The 25,610-nt window shown below is 47.1% G+C and overlaps 2 protein-coding genes across 5 annotated transcripts in view; one reads left to right on the top strand and one right to left on the bottom strand.

Annotated features, from left to right (window-relative positions):
- Nucleotides 1-25,610, bottom strand: part of LOC132397167 (oxysterol-binding protein-related protein 5-like) — a 168,418-nt gene that overhangs the window by 122,084 nt on the left and 20,724 nt on the right. The window lies entirely within an intron of this gene.
- Nucleotides 1,880-6,766, top strand: LOC132396398 (uncharacterized). The gene is made up of 2 exons (XM_059973927.1): nt 1,880-4,301; nt 5,623-6,766. Exons 1-2 carry the CDS (start codon nt 2,137-2,139, stop codon nt 5,654-5,656), a joined length of 2,199 nt encoding a protein of 732 aa, XP_059829910.1. The 5' UTR covers nt 1,880-2,136; the 3' UTR covers nt 5,657-6,766.

The raw sequence follows: 25,610 nt of genomic DNA, 5'->3' as shown, positions 1-25,610 counted from the left end.
CCACAAAAAAAAAGTACATTTCACGACACATGCGAGTGATGATAAACCTGATTCTGATACGGATCTCTATAGTGGACTGAGAGTGGGGAGGAGACAGGAAGAGGGAAATCATGGTTGGGAGAAAGTGAAGAAGGGGGTGAATGGGAAACATCAGGGAGACATTCTGTAATGATCAATAAATCAATTACTTGAATCAAACGACCTTGCCCGGGATGGTTATGTGGGCATCCCCTACCCCTGCACTCCTCTGCAACCCTCTTACTGCAGCACTCCACCCTCCACACTCGATTTATAAATTCGCTCTCTGCTCCACATTGACAAGTACAGGACTGTTCAAAAGTCTTAGGAACCCTAGCTATATATATGAGCGAAGACTTTTGCACAGTACTGTGCTGGGGGTAAAAACATCAGGTCATATTAATCTATTTATTTATCAGGATCCAGCTTGGAATAGGCCCATCCGGCCCTTAGAACTGTGCCACCCAGCAATCTCCCAATTTAATCTTAGCCTAAATCACAGGACAACTTAATTATCCTACCAACGGGTACGTCTTTGGACTGTGGGAGGAAACCTACGGGAGAACATACAAACTCCTTACAGTCAGGAGCGGGAATTGAACCCCGGTTGCTGGTACTAGACACTACGCTAATCTTCGCTGCACTTTGCCGACCTGTCATTCTACACATTCATAAAATAATGCTCTGCATTATTAACTGATCTGTGCAATTAAGCAAATTATCTAAAATAATAATTTGTACTACACAATGCTCTCATTTCAATTCTTTGCAAGAATTCAAGGGGTGAAGGTATCGTTGCTCCTACAAGTGAGGGGACCAGGTCAGCACCCACTGAACCTGGTGCACCTATCCATTAGTAGTCAAGCTCCAGTCACCCATAAAATTAGATCTCACAATTAGAACAATAAACAGGAAATATAATTCTACTCCCTCAACACTATTGAGTGGCACCAACAAACCCAGGGGATTTTTTATTGAAGTTGTATTGAATCATACCTTGTTGAATAAACAGGAACTCCATTCAATTGCACACAGAGTAACCCTTCCCCTGCCAAACAACCAGGAACACATCAAGCAATCCTTAACCCGATGCAAAAATACATTGCAGAAAATTAAATCGAAAAATACACTACATAGTCCGAACAGCTTAAATCGCCTTGCTGATTAGATGCTGGATTATCTTATCCTACATGATGCTGTCCCATTTTCGTAGGGAGTTCTGCACTATTCATTTCTGGAAATGAGGTTAGAGATTCCACTCCCTCACCCACACCAAACCACAAATCAAAACAGAAAATAATGGAAATACGCAGCAGCTCAAGCAGCGAGTAGCTTCTGTGGAGAGAGAAACAGAAGCAGTTGAAAGATCATTGACGTGCATCATTATCTCAGTTTCTCTTCCACTGATGCACCACAACTTGCCAAGTGTTTCAGATTCCCAGCATCCACAGTCATTTACTTTTGGATTCACCATACCCTTTTGAATTTAAAGTTTATTGAAATGAAACCGTTTCTAACACCATCTTGCCCAGTTATTAACAGCATTGCTTCTCCACTGACAACAACAGTAGCCGCAACAAGGTGTTTACATAGATCAGCAAAAAAATTACAATATTGAGAAGAGGTTATTTATTTATCTGTGGGGATAAAGCGCAGGATAGGCCTTTCCGGTCCTCCAAGCCACACTGCCCAGCAATACCTTGATTTAATCTGAGCCTAGTCACGGGACAATTTACAATGACCAATTAACCTACCAACCGCTACACCTTTGGACCATGGAGGAAACCGGAGCAGCCGGAGGAAACCTTTGCTCTCTACTGCAGCTTGCTCCCTTTATTCCTTTGACTGGGGTTCGGGGCAAGCTCAATCAATGAGCTGGCTGTGGTGAACTATGTGCCTGTCGGGACACGCCCCTGCTGACTGCTCCTATGGCTCCTCCCACAGGCCCCTGTATAAAGGAGACCTGCGGCCTGAAGATCGGCCTCAGTCTCCAGGACCTTGTATGATAGACACTCACTCCTGGTTCCTTCTTCCAGTCAATAAAAGCCGATATCTCGCCTACGTCTCAGTGTGAGTTATTGATGGTGCATCAATTTTATTGACTGGAAGTTTTAAAACATGGAACCCGTTTTGCGTCCGGACCGGTTGGATTTGGACCCTCAAGACCCTGACGCAGCTCTCGCTTTTGAACACTGGCTTGCATGCTTCCAATCGTACTTGGCGGAGCTTCGTGCGACTGAACCCGCCGTTATGCACAGAATCCTACTCTCGAGGGTCTCCTCCAAAGTTTACTCCTTTATCCGGGACCTGCCGACCTACGAAGGGGCACTGGACGCCCTCAAACGACAGTACCTGCGGCCGGTGAACACCGTCTACGCAAGACATCGCTTAGCTACCCGGCAACAGCGGCCTGGCGAATCGTGCGCTGAGTTTCTCCGAGCACTACAGACACTCGTCCGAGCTTGTGACTGCAAGACGCTCACGGCAGAACAGCATGCGGAGCTGCTGGTGCGAGACGCCTTTGTGACGGGACTGAGGTCAGTGTACATGCGCCAGCGGCTGCTGGAGAACTCGGATCTTACCTTAAGCTCGGCGATAGAGAAGGCCAACGCTCTAGAAGCTGCGCGGCATAACGCCGACGCTGTCCAGTCGCGCGATTCCCCGCCGGTTTCGTGGACGCCTCAGACCCCGCCACCGCCGGCTCCCGGGAGCGAATTCGCCAACGCCGCCGCCAGTCGCGATTCCACGAGCTCCCCGACCCAGACCACGGCTGTGGCCCGTAAGAAACTTGTGCTTTGTTATTTCTGTGGCCAAAAGAAACATCCTCGACAACGCTGTCCAGCGCGAGAAGCGACCTGCTCCAGCTGCGGAAAGCGGGGCCACTTCGCCAAGGTCTGTAAGTCTCAACCTCGAGCGGAGTGCAGCGCTGCGGGTGAAACGTGGGGGCCGCCATCTTGCATGCCGGGATGTGGGCGGCCATCTTTGTCGACGTCAGCACGCCCCGCCCCCGACCCTCCGATGCTGACCGGGTACCCCGGATGTGAGCGGCCATCTTTGTCGGCGTCAGCATGCCCCGCCCCCGACCCTCCGATGCTGACCGGGTACCCCGACGGCGATCCAACTCTGGCCACTGTGACTCTCGACCAAAGCGCCCCACACCAGCTTGCAAGATCCATGATGGACATCCAGGTGGAGGGGCATTGGACTGGATGCCTGTTTGACACGGGCAGCACTGGGAGTTTTATTCACCCGGACACAGTGCAACGCTGCGGACTTGCAACGCGGCCGGTCAGTCGGAGGTTCCATTTGGCCTCTGGGTCGCAGTCCGCAGACATCCGGGCGGGTTGTGTAGCGACTTTGGTGGTGCAAGGCACAGTATATCGGGACTTTGAACTGCTGGTCATGCCTAATCTGTGTGCACCTGTGCTATTGGGGCTGGACTTCCAGAGCCATCTCGAAAGTGTGACTATGGTATACGACGGGCCCCTCCCACCACTCACTGTCAAGAATCCTCAGTTTTGTGGGACTTCTTCACATACCCCGCTACTGACCACACACACACACGGACACACACATCCCATCCAGAACCAGGCCAACAGCTGCGCTACCGACACTTGCAGCCTCTCCACTCTCAAGATCCCTCCCCCACCGCTGTTCGCCAACCTGACCCCCGACTGTAAACCTGTGGCAACCAAAAGCAGGAGGTACAGCGCGGGGGACCGGGCCTTCATTCGGTCGGAGGTGCAGCGGCTGCTCAGGGAGGGGATCATTGAGCCGAGCACAAGCCCTTGGAGGGCCCAGGTGGTTGTTGTTCGGACTGGGCAGAAAAATAGGCTGGTGGTGGACTATAGTCAAACCATCAATAGGTTTACGCAGCTTGACGCATACCCCCTACCCCGCATCGCGGATATGGTCAACCAGATTGCTCAGTATAAGGTGTACTCGACAATAGATCTGAAATCCGCTTATCACCAGCTCCCCATCTGCCCAGAGGACCGCCCCTACACCGCCTTCGAGGCGGGCGGCCGGCTCTATCACTTCCTGCGCGTCCCTTTCGGTGTCACGAATGGTGTCTCTGTCTTCCAGAGGGAAATGGACCGGATGGTGGACCAGTACCAACTGCAGGCCACATTTCCCTATCTGGATAACATCACCATCTGTGGTCATGACAGGCCAGATCACGACGCCAACCTCCAACGGTTTCTCCAAGTGGCCGCAGCTCTGAACCTTACTTATAACAGGGACAAGTGTGTTTTTGGTACCACCCGCCTTGCTATACTTGGGTATGTCGTGGAAAACGGGGTTATTGGGCCTGATCCCGAACGTATGCGCCCCCTGTTAGAGCTCCCTCTTCCCACCACTCTCAAGGCCCTCAGACGGTGCCTGGGGTTTTTTTCCTATTACGCCCAATGGGTCCCCCATTACGCAGACAAGGCTCGCCCCCTGGTCAAGTCTACCTCGTTTCCCCTCTCTGCTGAGGCCTGCGCGGCCTTCAACTGCATTAAAGCGGACATTGCCAAAGCTACGATGCATGCAGTGGACGAGACCGCTCCCTTCCAAGTGGAGTGTGATGCCTCCGATTTTGCTCTGGCTGCTACCCTTAATCAGGAAGGCAGACCAGTAGCATTCTTTTCTCGCACCCTCCAAGGCTCTGAAATTCGGCACTCCGCGGTGGAGAAAGAAGCCCAGGCCATAGTGGAGGCTGTTAGGCACTGGAGGCACTATCTTGCTGGCAAAAGATTCACTGTGCTGACCGACCAGCGCTCGGTTGCGTTCCTGTTCAGCAACCAACAGCGGGGCAAGATCAAAAATGATAAGATTTTGCGGTGGAGGATAGAACTCTCCACCTACACCTATGATATCCTGTACCGGCCTGGCAGACTCAATGAGCCCCCTGATGCCCTATCCCGGGGAACATGTGCTAGCACACAGCTCGACCAGCTGTACGCCCTTCATGCACAACTTTGCCATCCGGGGGTCACCCGATTTTACCATTTTGTGAAAGCTCGGAACCTGCCGTACTCCCTGGAGGACATCAGGACGATGACCAGGGACTGCCAAATTTGTGCCGTGTGCAAACCGCACTTCTACTGTCCTGACACGGCACAACTTGTCAAGGCCACCCGCCCTTTTGAACGCCTGAGTGTTGACTTTAAGGGCCCCCTTCCCTCCACTGACCGCAATGTCTATTTTCTCAGTGTTATTGACGAGTTCTCACGGTTCCCCTTTGCCATCCCCTGCCCCGACACCACTGCCACGTCCGTCATAAAAGCCCTGCGCCAGCTCTTCACTCTGTTCGGGTATCCCTGCTATATCCACAGTGATAGAGGGTCCTCCTTTATGAGTGAGGAGCTGCGCCAGTACTTGCTAGCTAGGGGCATTGCTACCAGTCGGACCACGAGTTATAATCCCCGGGGTAATGGCCAGGTAGAGCGGGAGAATGCCACAGTGTGGAAGGCCACACTTTTAGCCCTCAAGTCCAAAGGGTTGCCGGTCTCTCGATGGCAGGAGGTCCTCCCTGAGGCACTGCACTCTATCCGCTCTCTGTTATGTACGTCCACCAATGCCACCCCTCACGAACGCCTATTCTCTTTTCCCAGGAAGTCTGTCACTGGGACCACCCTACCAGTTTGGCTGACGTCCCCGGGGCCAGTGCTGCTCCGGAAACATGTGAGGAGCAATAAATACTCCCCGCTGGTGGAGAGGGTTCACCTTCTCCATGCGAACCCCCAGTATGCTTACGTGGTCTTACCTGATGGGCGGGAGGACACAGTCTCCATCCGCGACCTGGCACCCGCAGGTGCAGCAGACCACTACCCTGAAGGCTCTCCGGTAACTGTGAACCCTGCACCAGAGGTGACACCGTACTCACCAGGCCCTACACAGACTCCTCACGACACTTGTATACCGGGCGTTTCGTACGCATTTATACCAGGCGCCTCGCACATGCATGAGGGATCACCGGCGCCTAGTGGGCAAGAACACGCGCAACCCCCGTCCCCTGTGCAATCGCCAATGTTGCCGGCACCTATGCGGTCACAGCCGGTGCTACGTAGATCGCAGCGACAGATTCGACCGCCTGATCGGCTTGACTTGTAAGAACCTTCGCTACATGAGGACTTTTTCAAACGAAGGGGGGGTGAATGTGGTGAACTATGTGCCTGTCGGGACACGCCCCTGCTGACTGCTCCTGTGGCTCCTCCCACAGGCCCCTGTATAAAGGAGACCTGCGGCCTGAAGATCGGCCTCAGTCTCCAGGACCTTGTATGATAGACACTCACTCCTGGTTCCTTCTTCCAGTCAATAAAAGCCGATATCTCGCCTACGTCTCAGTGTGAGTTATTGATGGTGCATCACTGGCTACAGTAGGCAACTGTCCACCATGTGATGGCCTGCAGCAGCTGCACACTCTTGCTTTGAGGCGGAGGGATCATTGGTTTAATTCAAGTTTGGAAGTAACATGGGAACAGATGAGTTCTCAGCAGCCAGTGGTTGGCCTGGTCTGACCCTGGCTGGAGTTGGATGTAGCATTTTACAAGAATGGGTAGTTATTGAATCATTCTATCTTTTGTGCCTTGTTCCCCTGAAACAACATTCAAGAGGAAATCTGCAACATCCCACTTATACAGCATTTTGCATCACACGGACTTCAGCTTCCAACATTGCACAAATTGTGTATCTTCAGCTTCACCCGAGATCACCACTCCAGCCCATCATGCCTTTCCTCAGATGTCAAAACCCCATTCCTTCCATTGTAACGTCCAGATTGTTTAATTTCCAGTACACAAGTGTAAAGGAGATCAAAATAATTGTTACTCCAGACCCATGAAGCACAAAAAAAACACAAAGATAAAGAACACAATAAATATAAATCCTTAAGATAGCTTATATACATCAATTGATTGTATGACCATAAAGTGACACTAGGAACAGGAGTGTCTGTACATACATAAGGTGACTGACGGGAAATGATAAAGTAGCGGTGGGGGTTGCGTGTGGAGGGTGGGTTAGGGGGTGGAGGTGTTGATCAGCCTTAGTGTTTGGGGAAAGTGACTGTTTTTATGTCTGGTGGTTCTGGCGTGGATATTATGTACCCTCTTCCCCGATAGGAGTGGGAGAAACAGTTCATGAGCCGGGGGGGGGGGGGGGGGTGGGAGGGAGGCAGGGGTGTGGCATCCTTCATGACACTGCTGGTCCTTTTCCAGCACATTTCTGTATACATGCCCTTGATAGTTGTGATGTGGTGGTCAGTTGTGACTACCTGTTGTAGATCCTACCTGTCCACTGCCATGCAGTTTCCATACCATGCAGTGAAGCAGCATGTTAGGATACTCTCTATAGGGCAGTCCATCTATAAATGACGTGAGAAGTCCAGCTCTCTCAGTCTCCTCAGAAAGTACAAGTGTTGGTGAGCTGTCTTGACTGTGTAGGATGTGTTCTGGGACCATGAGAGGTTGAGTGTGATGTTAACTCCCAGGAGTTGATATCTGCTTGCAGTTTCCACTGCCGTGCTGCCAATGTAAAGGAGGGGGTGAGTGGTATGTTCTTCTGAAGTCAGTAGCCATCTCCTTTGTCTTGTTGACATTGAGGAAAAAATTATTTGCTGGCACTAGACCTCAAGCTCTTCCACCTCCTCTCTGTAGGTCATCACATAGTCGTTGGTGATGAGTCCCATGACTTGTGTCATCAGCAAACCTGACAATATGATTATCTGGTTGTTTGGCTGTGCAGCACACAGCCCTGGGGGGTACTCATGTTGAGGATAATGGGGAGGGTGGAGTGGTTGTGCATCCTGACTGACTGACTATTTCAATGCTGATTTGGACATTTTAAACCAGGACTCTTCAAAATTCAGCTAATATTAAAAATATCATGCAGCTACTAAAAAAAAATTATAAAAGAGTGGACAATCTCCTTCTAGTCTCTGGACTTTAATTTCTGATTACAAGCTTTTTCTTCATTTCAAAGTCAGAAGATTGCAGGTTCAAGTGTCACTCCAAGACCTACACCATTCATCTCTCCTTTGTGTACAAATACACAAATGGAAACCTCTGGAGGTTTAGAGCATCTTCTTCAAAGTTGAAAGTTCAAATTAAACTTATTATCCAAGTACATATACTGTACATTCTTTGATATCCAACTCTGAGATTCGTCTTCTTGGGGGCATACACAGCAAATCCAAGAAACACAATAGAATCAATGGAAGACCACACTCAACAGGGCAGACAAATAACCAAAGTGCAAAAGACAATATTTTGTGCAGATACAAAAGAGAAAATGTAAATAAATAAATAAGCAACAAATATTAAGAATATGAGATGAAGAGTCCATAGGTTGTGGGAACATTTCAATGATGGAGCAAGTGAAGTTGAGTGAAGTTATCCCCCATGCTTCAGGAGCCTAATGGTTAAGGGATAATAACTGTTTCTGAACCTGGTGGTGAGAGTCCTGAGGCTCCTGTACTTTCTTCATGATGGCAGCAGAGAGAAGAGAGCATGACCCAGGTAGTCGAGGTCCCTGATGACGGATGCTGCTTTCCTTCAACAACGCTTCATGTAGATGTGCTCAATGATGGGACAACTTTATCCATGATGGAATGCGCTGTATCCACTACTGTTCAAGGGCACTAGTGTTTCCATACCAGGCTGTGATGCAGCCAGTCAATATACTCCCCCATTACACATCTACAAAAGTTTGTCAAAGTTTTAGATGTCATGTCGAATCTTCGCAAATTTCTAAGAAAGTATAGGTGCTGCGGTGCTTTCTTTGTAAGGACTGAGCATAGATCCTCTGAAATAATGACACTAAGGAATTTGAAGTTGCTGATCCCCACCACCTCCGATCCTCCGGTGAGGACTGGCTCAAGCAGCAGAGGTCATTACAAAATGATTACTTTCCAATTCTCTTGGCTACTGACGCAAAACTTTTCAAAAGATTTTTTATTTCAGTTGGTTTTAAATACCTCCACAAAGTTTAATATTTTATGAAGGCTCCCAATCTCTGTCTGCTGGGTCTGGATATAGAACTACCACAGGATCACAGATCTCTCACAAGGCATCACAGGCTCCTTGTGTGGTTATTTTGGTTGAGCTATCTGCAACAGTACCCATTTAAAAAAAACACTCTTCCCAGGCAGTTCTGATGAAAGGTCAAGGACATGAAAAGCTGTTTCTCTACCCAATGTTGGCTGTCCAGAAGTTTGCTTTATTATACAAATGCAATTTGTTGCTGATCTATCCTACCTGATCCTATCTGTACCAAACCCCACAAAGATCCTTGATAACAGAAGCCAACTTAGACCATTGAGAGGGGCATTCTGGCTGATTTTTTATGTCCCCAACTTTGTAACCAATTGTAATGGCCAGTTACTATCTACTTAGAGCATCTTTATCAGTAAAATCAAAAATCACACTTTGTACTCCAGGTACTCTACATCATCACAGAATCCGGGAAACTGCGAAATACTGAAATCAGAATTTGGAAAAATCCTCTAACAATTGTTATGAAGCTCATTTTGTCTATTCAGCATTCCAGGTCTTCAGATGACATTTTAATGCAGAGTGAAAAGATAATCAAAGCAAAGGAAGCTTAACAATTGAGGTCAGCTTCAATCTGCTCAACGAGAAGAGTCAGTGCTCAGTCTCTCCCCCCCCCCCCCAATGTATTAATCTCACAGCCAATGATGAAGTGGGACAGAGAGAAGAGGTAGGTTGGAGCAAGAGGGAAGATTCCACACCCAGTGCATCCAGACTTCAGAGCAACACATAATAAATCTTCTAGATTGTCTGCAGAATGAATGCAACAACTACAGCCCTGCCAACTCTACATGTCCAAAGCCAAACTGACATCACCGAAAAGCATGCACAAGATTAGATTTTACATGATTCCCAAGAACACAGAAAATGATCAGGAGTGGGTACCATGGCCCTTAGGACTTCCCCACTGTGCAATATGACCGTGGCTGATCAATGCTGGCCTCAGCTCTTCTTCTGGGCCATACACCTCTATTTCTTGATCTTTCTACCCATCTCCACCTTAAGTATATCTAATGGCCTGGTCTTGACCATGTCCTTGGCAGAGAATTCCACCAGATTTATATAGTATCCTCCAACAGAAGTTTTCAATTTTAAATAATTGGCCACCTGTCTTGTATCTGTTCATGACTCTCCACTTGTGAAAATATCTCAACATCCACCCCATCAACTCCATTCGGATTTTGTCTGTTTGAATAAGGTCCACCCATTTCTTCCAAACTTACATGAACATTTGATTCAAAGTCTCTTCAGACTATCAAGGTGTCCTACAAGGTGTGATACAAAAGGACTGAAGGTCTATTAAACACAAGGTTGTAATACCCATTCCCTACAGTTAACTCAGAATTCCTGATGTAACAACAATGGTACTTGACATGTTTAAAAGTTCACACCCAAGATCACCAAATAGTCAAACTTCCCGATGTGGGCAGCAGTGATCCTGGGTTGATATTCCTCACCTTTAGCAATGGATTATCAGCACCCATGTAATACCCTACATTCAATCGTCAATCCCACTGTTCAGATTTCCTCAGCTCACTTCAAAATGCTTTAAATATCCTTCTCTGACTGGTTGCAGGAATCAATGATCAATGTTGACCCCAAGATCAAGGATATCCTCTTATTTTAAAGAAATACAGATGGGGATTCCCTCTTTGATTCATTTCGTAATCTATTTTGTAACCCATTGTTATTTTAAACCATTACTTTAGCCTTGCGTTAAATAAATGAATGTCACACCGTTTTCTATTAGCCTTGCCCTACCACTCTGTCACACTGCACACACAAACAAAATTTTCCCATCAGCAACAAAACACAGTGGACAGCAGCAAAGGAAGGTGAAACATAGACAGAAAGATTAACAAATACTCAAAAAGGACAGGGGCACCAAAAGACTCACTGAAAGAGGTAGCAGTGACAGATGGAGTCAGCTATCAGAGACAAAAATAAGTCAAGTAGGCTGAGAGACAACTGCAGAGATCGATGACGCTAACCTTCCATTGCCTTGCATCTAAAATCTTGGTCCACTCCTGGTTTCTGAAGGTTTCACTTATTGGAACAGGTCTCATGATGGCAAATTTTAAAGGTCGCTCCAGAGCTGTTGTGCTCCTTGGTTGAACTGTCTGTGATGTGCAAAACCAGACAAGGCAAATGCTTTTAGCAGTATTGGATCACAATCTGCTGCACAATCCTTTGTAGATACGCTGGTAAAACGACAGGATTAAATACACCAGAGAAATCATTTGTCAAATTAAAAAACAAAGGATATTTTTATTCCCAAATACTAATTACATGCCAAGTATATTACAGTTAAAAGTGCTTTGCTGGAGGGTACAATTGTAATAATAGTATGTTTATCCACAACATTTCAATGTTTAAATTTCTGTTTAGAAAACCATTAAGCAAACCAAATTTTCAGAAGACTAATTATAAGATATATGTATCCAATTTTAAACCGAAATATGGCAGAAAAGTGCCTCCTCCAAGGAGTGATCTCTGAACCGAGGCTGATTAGTTAGCAAGAGGCTCTGACCACAGAGTCTCCTGGTATATTTTGTAAAGAAGAATCAATTTGAAAGAACGCCCAAATGGCTGAATTAGAAAAGGGCTCCAATGTAGCCTTGTATAATTCGACAAAAGATCTTCATGCAATATTTACCATAAAACCTAGTGGCAGTAGTTTCAAATAGCTTTCAGAGGTATGTCTTTTTTAGGAGCAAATGTGTAGAAGATCCTGCCTGTAATGAGTCAGTTAATTAAGACTGAATATTGTTTCAATTTGCCTCCCACAGCAGCAGATGCCATCTCATTGGCTCTTCACTCAACCCTAGAACATCTGGACAACAGAGATGCATACATCAGGATGTTCTGTATCTACAACTCGGCATTCAGTACCATCACCCCCTCAAACCTAATTAATAAATTCAATACCTTGGCCTCAGTATCTCGTTGTGCAATTAGATCCTCAATTTGCTCACTTGCAGACTCCAGTCAGTTCGGATTGGCAACAGAACTCCTCCACAATCTCCATCATCACTGGTGCACCACAAGGCTGTGTGCTTAGCCCTCTGGTCTTCTCACTCTATACTTATGACTGTGTGGCTGAGCATACAAATTGCTGTTGTTCTACACTGTTGTAGGCTGAATCAGCATATAGGAGGGAAATTGAAAATGCCGCTGAGTGACGGCATGAAAACAATGTCAGCAAGGCCAAGGAGCTGATTATTGACTTCAGGAGGAGAAAACGAGAGGTTCATGAGCCAGTCCTCCTCAAAGGACCAGAAGAGGAGAGGGTCAGCATCTTTAAATTCCTCAGTGTGATTATTTTGGTGGACCTGTCCTTGGCTCAGCATGTAAGTCTAATTGCGAAAAAAGCACGGCAGCACTTCCACTTGCTTAGGAGCTTGTGAAGATTTGGTACGACACATAAAACTTTGACAAGCTTCTATAGAGTGGGAGATCTGCGAATACAGGTCCATAATTTGTTGAAAGAGACATCACAGGTAGATGGGGTCGTAAAGACACATTGTACTTCTTGAATCAAAGTATTGAGTACAGGAGATGGGATGTTATGTTGAAGTTGTAAAAGATGTTGGTGAGGCCTAATTTGGAGTACTGTGTGGAGTTTTGGTCACCTACCTACAGGAAAAGATGTAAGAAAGGTTGAAAAAGTACAGAGAAAATATTGTTGGGTCTGGAGGACTTGAGTTATAAGGAAAGCTTGCATAGGTTAGGACTTTATTCCCTGGAACACAGAAGACTGAGGAGAGATTTGATAGAGATATACAAAATTATGAGGGATATAGATAGGATGATTGTGAGTAGGTTTTTTCCACTGAGGTTGAGTGGAACCAAACCAGAGATCATGGGTTAAGGGTGAAAGGTGAAAAGTTTAAGGAGGAACATCTCCACTCAGAGAGTCATGAGAGTGTAGAACGAGCTGTCAGCTTAAGGGGTGCATGCAAGTTCAATTTCAACATTTAGCAGAAGTTTGGGACAGTAGAGGTATGGAGGGCTATTGTCCCCAATACAGGTCGATGGGTGGAGGCAGTTTAAATGGTTCAGCACAGACTAGATGGGCCAAAGGGCCTATTTCTGTGTTGTACTCTATAACTATTTCTTCATATCAGCTATTAATTCATACTCTCAGCTGCATGGAGCAGATGTCTAAAGCCCACACCTACCGTTCACTCTGTTATTCAAAAATAAAGTGATGACAAGTGATGTAATGTCATAATGGGAAACTGAGGAAGAACATCTTCACTCTGAGGGCGGTGCGAATGTGGAACAAGCTGCCAGCAGAAGTGGTGAATGCAGGTTTGATTGCAACATTTTAGGGATAAGGACATGGATGGAAAGGCATGGAGGGCTATGATACAAGTGTGGACTGATGGGACAAGGCAGAAAACAGTTTGGCACACACTAGAAGGGCGAATGTGTTTCCCTGCTATAGTGTTGTTTGACTCAGCTGCACTACTTAAAAAAAAGGTGAAATTTAATGGTACGAGGGAGAGGCGTAGAAAGCACATAATCACGTTTCTGAGGAAACATCTCCCACCATTACACAATTATTTAATTGACATGATCTTCTACAGCAAGTTATGAATTCAATAAATTGTGAAGACTATTTCATCTGCCTTGCAACTTAAGGGCATTGACAAGTTTCCAAAGGAGAGCGTTTAGAAATTACAGAGAGCTGTTTGAACATAGATTTCTTTGTATCAGACACCAATCAGAGAAACCCTACTTGCTTTTAAGTTTGGTTAGATACTTCATCAAATTCAGAACATCTATTTTACATTTATATACTAAAAAATGTCTTGGTAGTGTTTGCCTGTTGATGCTATGTGGGTGGAACTGAGGAATAAGAAAGGGTCAGAGAGATTTAGAGGAGCAAGTTTGTGGAGAGGTAGCGGACAGTAACGGACTTTACAAATATTGATTGTGACTCCTATGCTGTAAAAGGACTGGATGGAATAGTTAGTCAAATGTGTTCAAGAAACCTTTCTTAATTAATATATAGAATTCTCAACTGGAGAGTGTGAGATACTGCATCTCCCATTAGGGAATGAGACAGGATAGTGACAGAAGCATGCCTAAAGAAAACTTTGGATCTAGTGACCATAACTTGTTTAGTTTCAAGATAATTAGGGTGAATGATAGGACTGAGATTCTACCTTGGAGAAAGGCCAATTTTGCTGGCATCAGAAAGGACCTGGCAGGTGTGGACTGGGAGACATTGTTTTCTGGCAAAGTGATGCTTAGGCCTGCAAAAGTGAAACAAAGTTTGTATGTTCCTGTTAAATAAAAGGCAAGGCTGACAGGTTTAGGGAACTCAACTTTTAGCAAGGCCTTTGACAAAAATCCCACATGGGAGGCTGGTCAGAAAGGTTCATTCATTTGGCATTCAGATATGAAGTAGTAAATTGGAATCAACATTGACCTAGTGGGAGAAGACACAGAGTGGTAGCAGATGGTTGCTCCTTTGGCTAGAGGCCTGTGACTGGTGGTGTGCTGCAGGGATTGTTGCTGGGCCTGTTGTTATTTATCATTTATATCAATGATTAGATAATAATGTGGTAAACCGAATCAGAAAATTTGTGTGACAGCAAGATTAGGGATGGAGGGGATAGCGAGGAAGACTACCGATGCTTGCAGTGGGATATGGACCTGCATTGCCAAGGTAAAGCAGTAGGCAGGCAGCCAAAATTTTGAAGTTAATTTATTTTGGAACATTTCTGATTCTCATGTGGGGGGGGGGAGCTTGGATGAAAATAATATTAGATAGAGACTGAATGAAGACACAGCTGGCAGTGATGGGAACTACAGGGTCATGGACTGTCTGGGTAAGTAATTCATTTTTATTCATTTGTAGGACATTAAAAAGATTCAACACTCATCTGAAATTGCTTAATGCAGCAATCTGTACAGTGAGAACATGCACAATAGTGTTAAAGAGCATTCTAAAATTTTCAATCACTTGTGAAGCCCAATGATGTACTTTCTAGGTACGTATAGCCCAAAACTTGGAGGGAGACAGAGGTATTCTCTGATACCTGATGCTTTGTTGACTTGCAAATATTGTAGGTTAAAGATGTGCTGTCAAAGCTGCCTTGACCAGTTCCTTCAGTGGAGTTTGTAAAAGGTACACAATTCTCCAGCAATAAAAGTGACAGAATATATAAGATAATGGCTAAAATGGCAATTAAATAGATTTCTTTAGTCTTGACAGTGTCAGCTTTCAAGTGTTGAAGCACTACTCTTCCAAGGAAGTGCAGAGTATCATCACGCATTTGATGTGCGCGATTACATAAGTAGGTCGATTTTTGTCACCAGCTACTAGCAAAAATATACAGGTGCAAATTCGGACAGATGAGCCAATGCGACAGAGTAGTGGAGGAATTTCAGTTCTCCTAATATGTACTGGAATAACAATCAAGCCCAAAAAGAATGTTTTTGATCTCTTAGTTTCTGATCCACTGTGGCATACTGGACTTGGTTTGGGAAACAGCAAGGCCCAGTGGAGCAAGATGGTGGGGGGGAGAGCATTTGTAATGTCAATAACTGTGCTAACAACATTAAAGGACAAATGGAAAATAATCAATTTTGATAGATGTGAGTGGGTAAATTAGAATCAAAACTTGGCAGCAAATCTTACGAAGCAATGGAAAGGGTTTAAGATGGAGGTGTTTCATCTAACAAAAAGATAAGACTTCTCCAAGATTAAGAAATCAAAGCCAGACATCCATGTCTGCCCAGAAAGCTATAGAATAAAAAAGGAGCTGAAAAAAAGGTGCACGTGACAGATGGCAGCTTCTGAACCAAATTCAGAAGGAAAATATAAAAAGAAAAATAAATGCAAAGAAATAGAAAGTAACAAACTGGCAGCAAACAGAAAAAGGAAATCCAAAAATATCCTGCAGACATGTAAACAAAAATGTTATATAAGAAAAATGAGGCTGATAAGAGATTGAAGGAAATTCTCCTATGGGAAGAGAGATCATAGCTGAGGTGTGAAATGAATAATTCCTATCAGGTTTTACCAAAGTAGAAAATGCATCTGGAATCAGAGCAAAGCATGGTCGAGAAAAGGAAAGTAATAGCTGTACTTAGTTTGAGTAAATTTCTTGGTCCAGACTGAATACATTCAAAGAAGCAGAGAGAAGAAATTACTGAGGCCTTAGCCGTAACATTTGAAACACAGGTAGGTTCAAGGGTAGTGACTAAGAACTGTAAAAGTGCAAACATTACACCCTTATTTACACAAAAAAAGAATGCAAAGATAATCCAGAGTTTATCTTGATGGTGGGGAAAGTTTAGAAACAATAAACAGAGATAGAAATGGAAGTCAAGAACAACTGATTAATTAGTCAATCCATCAAGTGGACAGCAATCCGTGCCCTTTCAAATAAAGAAACTGCATTCAAAAATGTTCTAGTTCCTGATGGCTCTCATGATAAAGGCATGACTAAATTTGAACTAATCTGTACAGATAAAGACAATTAAACAAGAGTCAATCACCCTTTTCACATGCATAAGTGTTACATAACTCAATAGCTGAGAGGCCTGAATCCTTATCCAGCCACCAACAGAAATTAGTTCTTTCTTTAAACATTACAATTGCCCCTTAAAATCCTGAATTCTAGGTAATTCAACTCTAGTTCTTTCCATATAACTTAACCCCATAAAGTAGAGATTTTTTTTCTGGTAAATCTACATTCTAATTCTTCTAAAGCCATTCTTCCTAAGAAAGATACATTGATCACAATGGTCAAAGCATAGTCTAACATCAACTGGCAAGTAAACCAATGTCTTCTCCAAAGCCACCTGTGCAGCTTTAACTATACCTGCTTCACACAAGAGGAGCTAGGTAGATTGGTTGGGTTGACAGGTGTCACAACAACCTTGCACTCAACGTCAACAAGACCAAAGAGCCGATTGTAGAATTTGGGAAGGGGAAGACACAAGAAAACACAACAATCCTCATTGAGGAGTCAGCTGCAGAAAGAGTGTGCTGCTTTAAGTTCCTAGGTGTCAACATCTTGGAGGATCTATCCTGAGACCCACACATCAAAGCAATCACAATCAGCTGCCATACTTCATTAGATGTTCATCTCCCAGGAGTCTTGCAAATTTCCATAGTTGTATGATGGAGACTGGTTGCATCCCAGCTTGGTATGAAGCTTCCAACGCACAGGATCGTAAGAGGCTACATTGGATTATGGACGCAGCCAGCTCCAGCATGAGGATAACATCAAGGCCATCTCCAAGAGGCAGCGCCTCAAGAAAGTGGCATCCACCATTGAGAAATCTCACCTTCCAGGATGTGACTCTTCTTGTCACAACCATCAAGAAGGAGATACATGAGCCTGAAGATCCATACTCAATGATTCAGGAATAGTTTCTTCCTTCTGCCATCAGATTCTACCTCTTTTTTTTCTTGCATGATTCATTTTTGTATTTTGAAGGTTTTGATGTCTTTGCACTGTATCACTGCCGCAAAGCAAAAAAAAAACACATTGTATGTCAGCAAAAATAAACCTGATTCTGATTTCCCACAGCATCATAGTGGTAATCATTTAGCATTGTCACTTCCTTCTTCTCTGTTACCTTGCTTGGTACTTTTGATGAATTCTAAACACTACTTCAAAACTGGAATGTCAGCATGGGTATCACTTCATTGCCAGTAAATGACAGTTAACAGTTTCACCACTTATTTCTATTTATAATTTTGTTCTTGGTTAGCAAGAGGCCTAAATTGCTTATATGGTTCCACTACCTATAGTATTATCAATATTGATTTAGTATTTATAGTCCCTGTACATTTTCCTTCACTCTTTTTGTTGCTCATATATTCTTTTAATGTCACGTTTCTCCTTTTCCCTGTCATCGGGATCCAAACTAGTTGTCACATTTTATTTCAGTTTTATTTTGTCCCTTTCTCCTTCATCCACAGCTTAACAATGTGAGCCACCCATCAGAGCTAAGCGTAGGGCTATCTGTTCTAAGCTTTACTTCCCTCCAATTTTGGGAGTTCTGAGGAGGCTGAAGATGAAGTTAGAACTGCAGATGCTTCCACAGATGAGATAGGTATTGGCTCAAGAACAGGTGGGTAGACTGGGAAGTGGTCTGCTCATCTGGACACTTATACCTGGTCCACAAGAACTACCACACCATTGCCCTGAGGTTCTCAATACAACCTTGAACATCGCTTCTCCAGTTTGGAGCTAGTACCCTACTTCTGTATCATGTTAAACTCATAGATTCCCCCACAAAATGGTGGAGGAACTTAGCAGGTCAGAGGGGATCTATGGAGGGAAATGAACAGTCAATGTTTTGGGCCAAGACCAATTACAATGCCGCCTGACTGCTGGGTTCCTCCATGATTTTGTGTATCACTCAAAATTTACAGCATCTTCGAACCTCCTGTTTCCAAACTCTCAGATTCTGTTTCTTTCATTATCCCCTCAACCTGCCCCTTCCCACTTAATTGGATGGCCTCAGGCTCATCACAAGGAAGTCAGCCTTACAGAAATCTCAAACACCAGGAGTTGTTTGCTTTTCTTCCTCTTTAATATAAGCGTGACAAATAATTTCAGTATCAGGTAAAAACTGGCAGGTGAACAGATGCTTATCTAAATCTGTCTCATCAAATGTCCTCTTGTTCATTAGACCATAAGACATAGGAGTAGAAATAGGCCATTCAGCCCATCATGTCCACTCTGCCATTTCATCATGGCAGACCCCATTCAACCCCATACATCTGCCCTGTCACCATATCTCTTGATGCCCCAATCAATCAGGAATTTATCAACTTCCACTTTAAATATACCCATGGTTGGCCTCCATTCAGTCTGTGGCAGAGCAGTCCACAGATACACCACTCTTTGGCTAAAAAGTTTCTCCTTACATCCATTTTAAATATGTGCCTGTAGCGATGTGCTACACGCAGTGCTAAAATATTGACACGGAGTCGGTAAACTGCAGTTAAAGAAGATTTTATTCGAACTTCACAGCCTTGCTTTAAAGCCTCCCTGATCCCGCCCTCCCTGGGACACGGATGCTGTAGGGGCACGTACACACAATCCCCTGCAGGCTTTTCCCTTTGTTGGTGAAGCAGACCTGGTGCCCTTTTGGGACTGGCCTTTGTGCCGGCGCGCTGGCTATTTGTGAGCCAGTTCGAGTGCGCTAGGAAGTGGGTCGCCACATAACCCCCCCACCCCCCAGAACCGGCGATACACCCCCCAATGTCCACAGTCTGGGCCAGACCCAGTTTGGGAGGTCGGCCTCTGCGCTGCGGTGCCGGGAACTCGACTGGTTGCGCCAGGTCCACATGGGCCGGTTTGAGTCGGTCCACTGTGAAAACCTCCTCTCTCTCCCCAACGTCCAGCACGAATGTGGACCCGTTGCTCCTGAGCACCGTAAACGGCCCCTCGTAGGGCCGTTGCAGTGGTGGCCGATGCCCGCCCCTTCGTACAAACACAAACTTACAGTTCTGCAGGTCTTTGGGTAACAAGTCGGGTTCCGCCCGTGCTGTGAAGTGGGTATGGGGGCCAGGTCACCGAGCCTCTCACGTAGTCTGTCCAGAACTGCTGCGGGTTCTTTCTGTTGCCCCCTTGGGCCTGGTATGAACTCCCCGGGGATGACCAAGGGTGCGCTGTACACCAACTCAGCTGACAAGGTGTGCAGATTGTCTTTGGGCGCCGTGCGGATGCTGAGTAGGACCCAGGGAAGCTTGTCCGCCCAGTTGGCTCCTCGCAGGCGGGCCATGAGGGCCGACTTCAGGTGACGGTGGAAACGCTCCACTAGTCCGTTCGACTGTGGGTGGTAGGCAGTGGTGTGGTGCAGCTGTGTCCCCAAAAGGCTGGCCATAGCTGACCACAGGCTGGAGGTGAACTGGGTGCCTCTGTCGGAGGTAATGTGGGCTGGTACACCAAAGCGAGATATCCAGGTGGCGATCAGGGCTCGGGCGCAAGATTCGGAGGTGGTGTCGGTGAGCGGGATCGCCTCTGGCCATCTTGTGAACCAGTCCACGATAGTCAGGAGGTGCCGCGCTCTGCGCGACACTGACAGGGTGCCCACAATATCCACATGAATGTGGTCGAAACGCCGGTGGGTGGGGTAGAACTGCTGCGGCAGAGCTTTGGTGATCCGCTGCACCTTGGCCGTCTGGCAGTGCATGCACGTTCTGGTCCATTCACTGACTTGCTTGCGGAGACCGTGCCAAATCAACCTGCTGGAGACCATCCGGACTGTTGTCCGGATGGAGGGGTGCGCTAAGTTATGAATGGAGTCGAAAACGCGTAGCTGCCAAGGTGCCAGGACGACAGGACGGGGCTGGCCGGTGGCGACGTCACAGAGTAGGGTCCGCTCACCCGGGCCTACGGGGAGGTCGTGGAGCTGCAAACCGGAGACTGCGGTTCTGTAACTCGGGATCTCCTCGTCTGCCTGCTGCACCTCTGCCAGCGCCTCAAAGTCTACCCCTTGGGAAAGGGCATGAACGGTAGTGCGAGAGAGCGTGTCCGCCACGACGTTGTCCTTACCCAAGTCGTGCTGGACATCCGTCGTGTATTCAGAGATGTAGGACAGATGGCACTGCTGGCAGGATGACCAGGGATCGGATACTTTTGTGAACGTAAAGGTAAGCAGCTTGTGGTCCGTGAACGCTGTGAAGGGCCTACCTTCTAAGAAGTACCTGAAATGCCGGATTGCCAGGTATAGCGCCAACAGTTCCCGGTCGAAAGCACTGTATTTGAGCTCGGGTGGCCGCAGGTGTTTGCTGAAAAACGCCAGGGGTTGCCAGTGACCTGCGATGAGTTGCTCCAGCACCCCACCGACTGCTGTGTTAGATGTGTCCACTGTGAGGGCGGTAGGGGCGTCCATTCTGGGATGTACTAGCATTGCGGCGTTCGCCAAAGCTTCCTTCGTTTGAAAGAAAGCGGTGGCGGACTCCTCGTCCCAGGTAATGTCCTTGCTCGGACCCGACATCAGGGCGACCAGGGGGCGCATGATCCGGGCAGCTGAAGGGAGGAAGCGGTGGTAGAAATTGATCATACCTACGAATTCCTGAAGGCCTTTGATCGTGGTGGGTCAGGGAAAGAGGCGGACCGCATCTACCTTAGCGGGCAGAGGGGTTGCCCTGTCTTTAGTAATCCTGTGGCCCAGGAAGTCAATGGTATCGAGTCCGAACTGGCATTTGGCGGGGTTGATTGTAAGACCGTACTCACTCAGTCGGGCGCAGAGTTGACGGAGGTGGGACAGATGCTCCTGACGACTGCTGCTGGCTATGAGGACGTCATCCAAATAGATGAACGCGAAGTCCAGGTCCCGTCCCACCGTGTCCATTAACCGCTGGAACGTCTGTGCGGCATTCTTCAGGCCAAACGGCATGCGGAGGAACTCGAAAAGGCTGAACGGGGTGATGAGAGCCGTTTTGGGGATGTCGTCCGGATGCATCGGGATTTGATGGTATCCCTGGACGAGGTCTACCTTGCAGAAGATCCGTGCGCCGTGCAGGTTTGCTGCAAAGTCCTGAATGTGCGGCACAGGGTAGCCTCGTTCAGCCTGCGGTAGTCACCGCATGGTCTCCAGCCCCCTGACGCTTTGGGCACCATGTGCAGGGGGGAGGACCATGGGCTGTCGGACCGCCGGATGATCCCCAATTCCTCCATCCTCTTGAACTCCTCCTTCGCCAGTCGGAGCTTGTCCGGGGGAAGCCGCCGAGCACGGGCGTGGAGGGGTGGTCCCTGGGTCGGGATGTGGTGCTGTACGCCGTGTCGGGGCATGGCCACCGTGAACTGCGGTGCCAGAACTGATGGGAAATCCGCCAGGACTCTGGTGAAGTCATTGTCGGACAGCGTGATGGAGTCGAGGTGTGGGGCTGGCAACTGGGCTTCTCCCAGAGAGAACGTCTGAAAGGTCTCGGCGTGGACCAGTCTCTGCCTTGACAGGACGACCAGCAGGCTGTGAGCCCGCAAAAAATCCGCACCCAGAAGCAGTTGGGCTACGGTGGCCAGTGTAAAGTCCCACGTGAACTGGCTGGAGCCGAACTGTAGCTGCACCTGACGGGTGCCGTAGGTCCTTACTGTGCTGCCGTTCACAGCCCTCAGAGGGGACCCGGTGCCCTGTTGCGGGTGTCGTAACTCGTCGGAGGTAAGACGCTGATCTCTGCACCGGTGTCGACCAAAAAATGGCGTCCTGACCTCTTGTCCCACACATACAGGAGGCTATCCCGATGGCCAGCCGCCGTAGCCATCAGCGGCGGCTGGCCCTGGCGTTTCCCGGGAACTTGCAGGGCGGGCTACAGTGGCGGGCTTCTGCGCCCCACCACTGGTGGTAGAAACACCATTGTTCATTGGTCTCCTCACCCCTGCCTCTGGGGTTAGCAGGCTCTGTGGCCGGGCCGGGTCTGGTTTGCTGCTGGGAGCATGACCTGGAGATCTGTGCGATGGACGCCCCACTCTCCTTCTTGGCGTTCCACAGCAAGTCCGCCCAGGCTGCCACCTTCCGGGGGTCGCTGAAATCCGCGTCGGACAGCAGCAGGCGTATGTCCTCGGGCAGCTGCTCCAGGAATGCCTGCTCAAACATGAGGCAGGGTGTGTGTCCGCCGGCCAGAGACAACACCTCATTCATTAAAGCCGAAGGAGGTCTGTCGCCCAAGCCATCCAGGTGCAGTAAACGGGCAGCCCGCTCGCGCCGTGAGAGTCCGAAAGTCCTGAGGAGCAGGGCTTTGAATTCCGTGTACTTGCCGTCTGCTGGGGGCGACTGTACGAACTCCGCGACCTGGGCCGCTGTGTCCTGGTCGAGGGAGCCCACCACGTAGTAGTAACGTGTGTCCTCTGAGGTTATCTGCCGAATGTGGAATTGGGCTTCTGCTTGCTGGAACCATAGGTGAGGTCGCAGCGTCCAGAAGCTTGGCAGTTTCAACGAAACCGCATGAACAGATGCGACGTCGGTCATCTCCAGTCCAAAAATCGTTTGGACCGCCGAGGTCACCAATTGTAGCGGTGTGCTACACACAGCACTAAAATAACAACACGGAGTCGGTAAACTGCAGTTAAAGAAGATTTTATTCGAACTTCACAGCCTCGCTTTAAAGCCTCCCTGATCCTGCCTTCCCCAGGCGCGGATGCTGTAGGGGCATGTACTTACAATCCCCCCCAGACTTTTCCCTTTGTTGGTGAAGCAGACCTGACGCCCTTTGGGGCTGGCCTTTGTGCCGGCGCGCTGGCTACTTGTAAGCCCGTTCAAGTGTGCTAGGAAGTGGGTCACCAGCCCCTCAGTTTTGAAGCTATAGCCTCTAGTTCTGGATACTCGCCACCAAAGGGAACATCCTCTCCACAACCACATTGTCAAGTCCTTTCAACATTTGGTAGGTTTCAATGTGATTCCCCCTGCATTATTCTAATTTCCAGTGAGTACAGGCCCAAAGCTGCCAAATGCTCCTCACATGTTAACCCCTTCATTCCTGGAATCATCATCGTGAACCTCTTCTGGACTCTCTCCAATGACAACCCGTCCTTTCTGAGATATGGGGCCCAAAACTGTTGACAATAATCCAAGTACGGTCTGACTGGTGGGTGTTTTATAAAGCTTTAGCATTATCTCCTTGTTTTTTATATTCCATTCCCCTTGAAATAAATACCAACATTGCATTTGCCTTCTTTACCATAGACTTAACCTGTGAATTAACCTTCTGGGAGGACTCCTAAATCCCTTTGCACCTCTGATGTTGGAACCTTCTCCCCATTTAGATCATAGTCTGCACTATTGCTCCTTTTACCAAAGTGCATTATCATACATTTCCCAACACTGTATTCCATCTACAGTCGACCTTCACTAATCCGACTACCTGTAATCCAATTCCTTCGATAATCTGGCACTGAGTTCAAATTTTCCATGCAACTGTAACTTCAAATTTCCTGGCCACCGTACCAATCTGCTGTGCATTGCTTTGGTTGTGCTAGATCTGTTCACGTGTTGGTGTGCTCTTGTAAGCACAAAATTTGTTTTCCTGCATTTATTAATATCATTTGTGTGAGGCGCAGCCGCCCGGCCCCGCCCATCTCACCCGCCAGCAGCGGGGGAGCTGGCGTGCTGGGTCAGTCCGCCTTCTTGCCCACCTGCCGGAAGTCGTGCACTGCCCTCCTTTGTCACCTGGCCTGTGCTCCGTTCTCTTCTGCCTATGACCACAGATCAGATGTGGCAACCTGCTGAATTTAAGCAGATTACTAAGCAGAGGAAAAGAAACTAACGAGGATTCCCTCAGTAACTGCAAGTGAAGAGGGAAGAGCCCAGTGCCGAATCCCCGGCCGCCTGGTGGTCGCGTGAAATGTGGCGTATAGAAGACCTCCTTTCTCCGACTTCTGCTGCTGCTCACCCAGATGTGCTGCCACCAACATCAACAGCTTTTGAAGAAACTGTTGTGCCAGTTTCAGCACCAGTTCCTGATGCTTCATTCATTTTTCAAGATGAAGATATTGATGATCCTGACAACCCCACACTTGCAAACATGAAACTTTGCCTGAAGGTATACTAAATATCTCACTTTAGAAGCAGAAGTGCTCAACTGTTCTGTACAAGTTAATTCCTGTACATTTACCTGTACCCTTAATTTTATCTGTGCCTGTACAGTATATTACTTTATTAAAATTTCACTTGCTACTTATTTAATATTTCTGTTTCATTATTATCTAACTTGTACTGATTTACATGATATTTTAAAGGTATGATGAGATGATTAGCTATTGCTTAATGTGATCCTTCTGTAATTCGGCACTTTCACTAATCTGGCACTCCTCAGGTCCCAATGGTGCTGGATTAGTGAAGGTCGACCTGTACAACTTTTTTGCCCATCTTTTCAATTTGTCTAAGTCCTGTTGCAATCGCATTGCTTCCTCAACACTAGCTACCCCTCCACCTATCTTTGTATCATCTGCAAACTTCGCCACAATGTCATCAATTCCATTATCTAAGCCATTGACAAACAATGTGAAAAGTAGCGGTCCCAATATTGAGCACTGAGGAACACCACTTGTCACCGGCAGCCAACCAGAAAAGGCCCCCTTTATTCCCACTTGCAGCCTCCTGCCTGTCAGCCATTCAACTATCCAAGCCAGTATCTTTTCTGTAACACCATAGGATTTTATCTTGTTAAGCAGCCTCATGTGAGGCACTTTATCAAATGCCTTCTGAAAATCTAAGTAACATCCACTGCCTCTTTGTCTATCCTTCTTGTTACTTCCCTGAAGAATTCTAACAGATTGGTCAGGCAAGATTTCGCTTTACAGAAACCATCCTGACTTTAATTTATTTTATCATTAGTCTTCCAAGTACCCCGGAATCTTGTCCTTAATAATGAACTCAAACACTTTCCCAACCACTGAAGTTAGGCTAACTGGCCAAAAATTTCCTCTCTTTTGTCTTCCTCCCTTCTTAAAGGGTGGAGACACATCTGTAATTTTCCAGTACTCCAGGACCATGTCAGAATCAAGTAATTCTTGAAATATCAGAACCAATGCATCCATTATCTCTTCAGCAACCTCTCTGATGTACTCCATC

Source organism: Hypanus sabinus, chromosome 7 (genome assembly GCF_030144855.1).
Source record: "Hypanus sabinus isolate sHypSab1 chromosome 7, sHypSab1.hap1, whole genome shotgun sequence".
Lineage (NCBI taxonomy): Eukaryota > Metazoa > Chordata > Chondrichthyes > Myliobatiformes > Dasyatidae > Hypanus > Hypanus sabinus.
The sequence above is the reverse complement of the archived record's forward strand: the minus strand, read 5'-3'. Positions and strand labels throughout refer to the sequence as shown.

Bases quoted from the DNA above. Each gene is read 5' to 3' on its own strand.
- LOC132396398 (XM_059973927.1), top strand. From the start codon at position 2,137: ATGGAACCCGTTTTGCGTCCGGACCGGTTGGATTTGGACCCTCAAGAC. The intron at 4,302-5,622 runs GTATGTCGTGGA...TTTCCCAGGAAG, and splicing joins ACCCGCCTTGCTATACTTGG to TCTGTCACTGGGACCACCCT.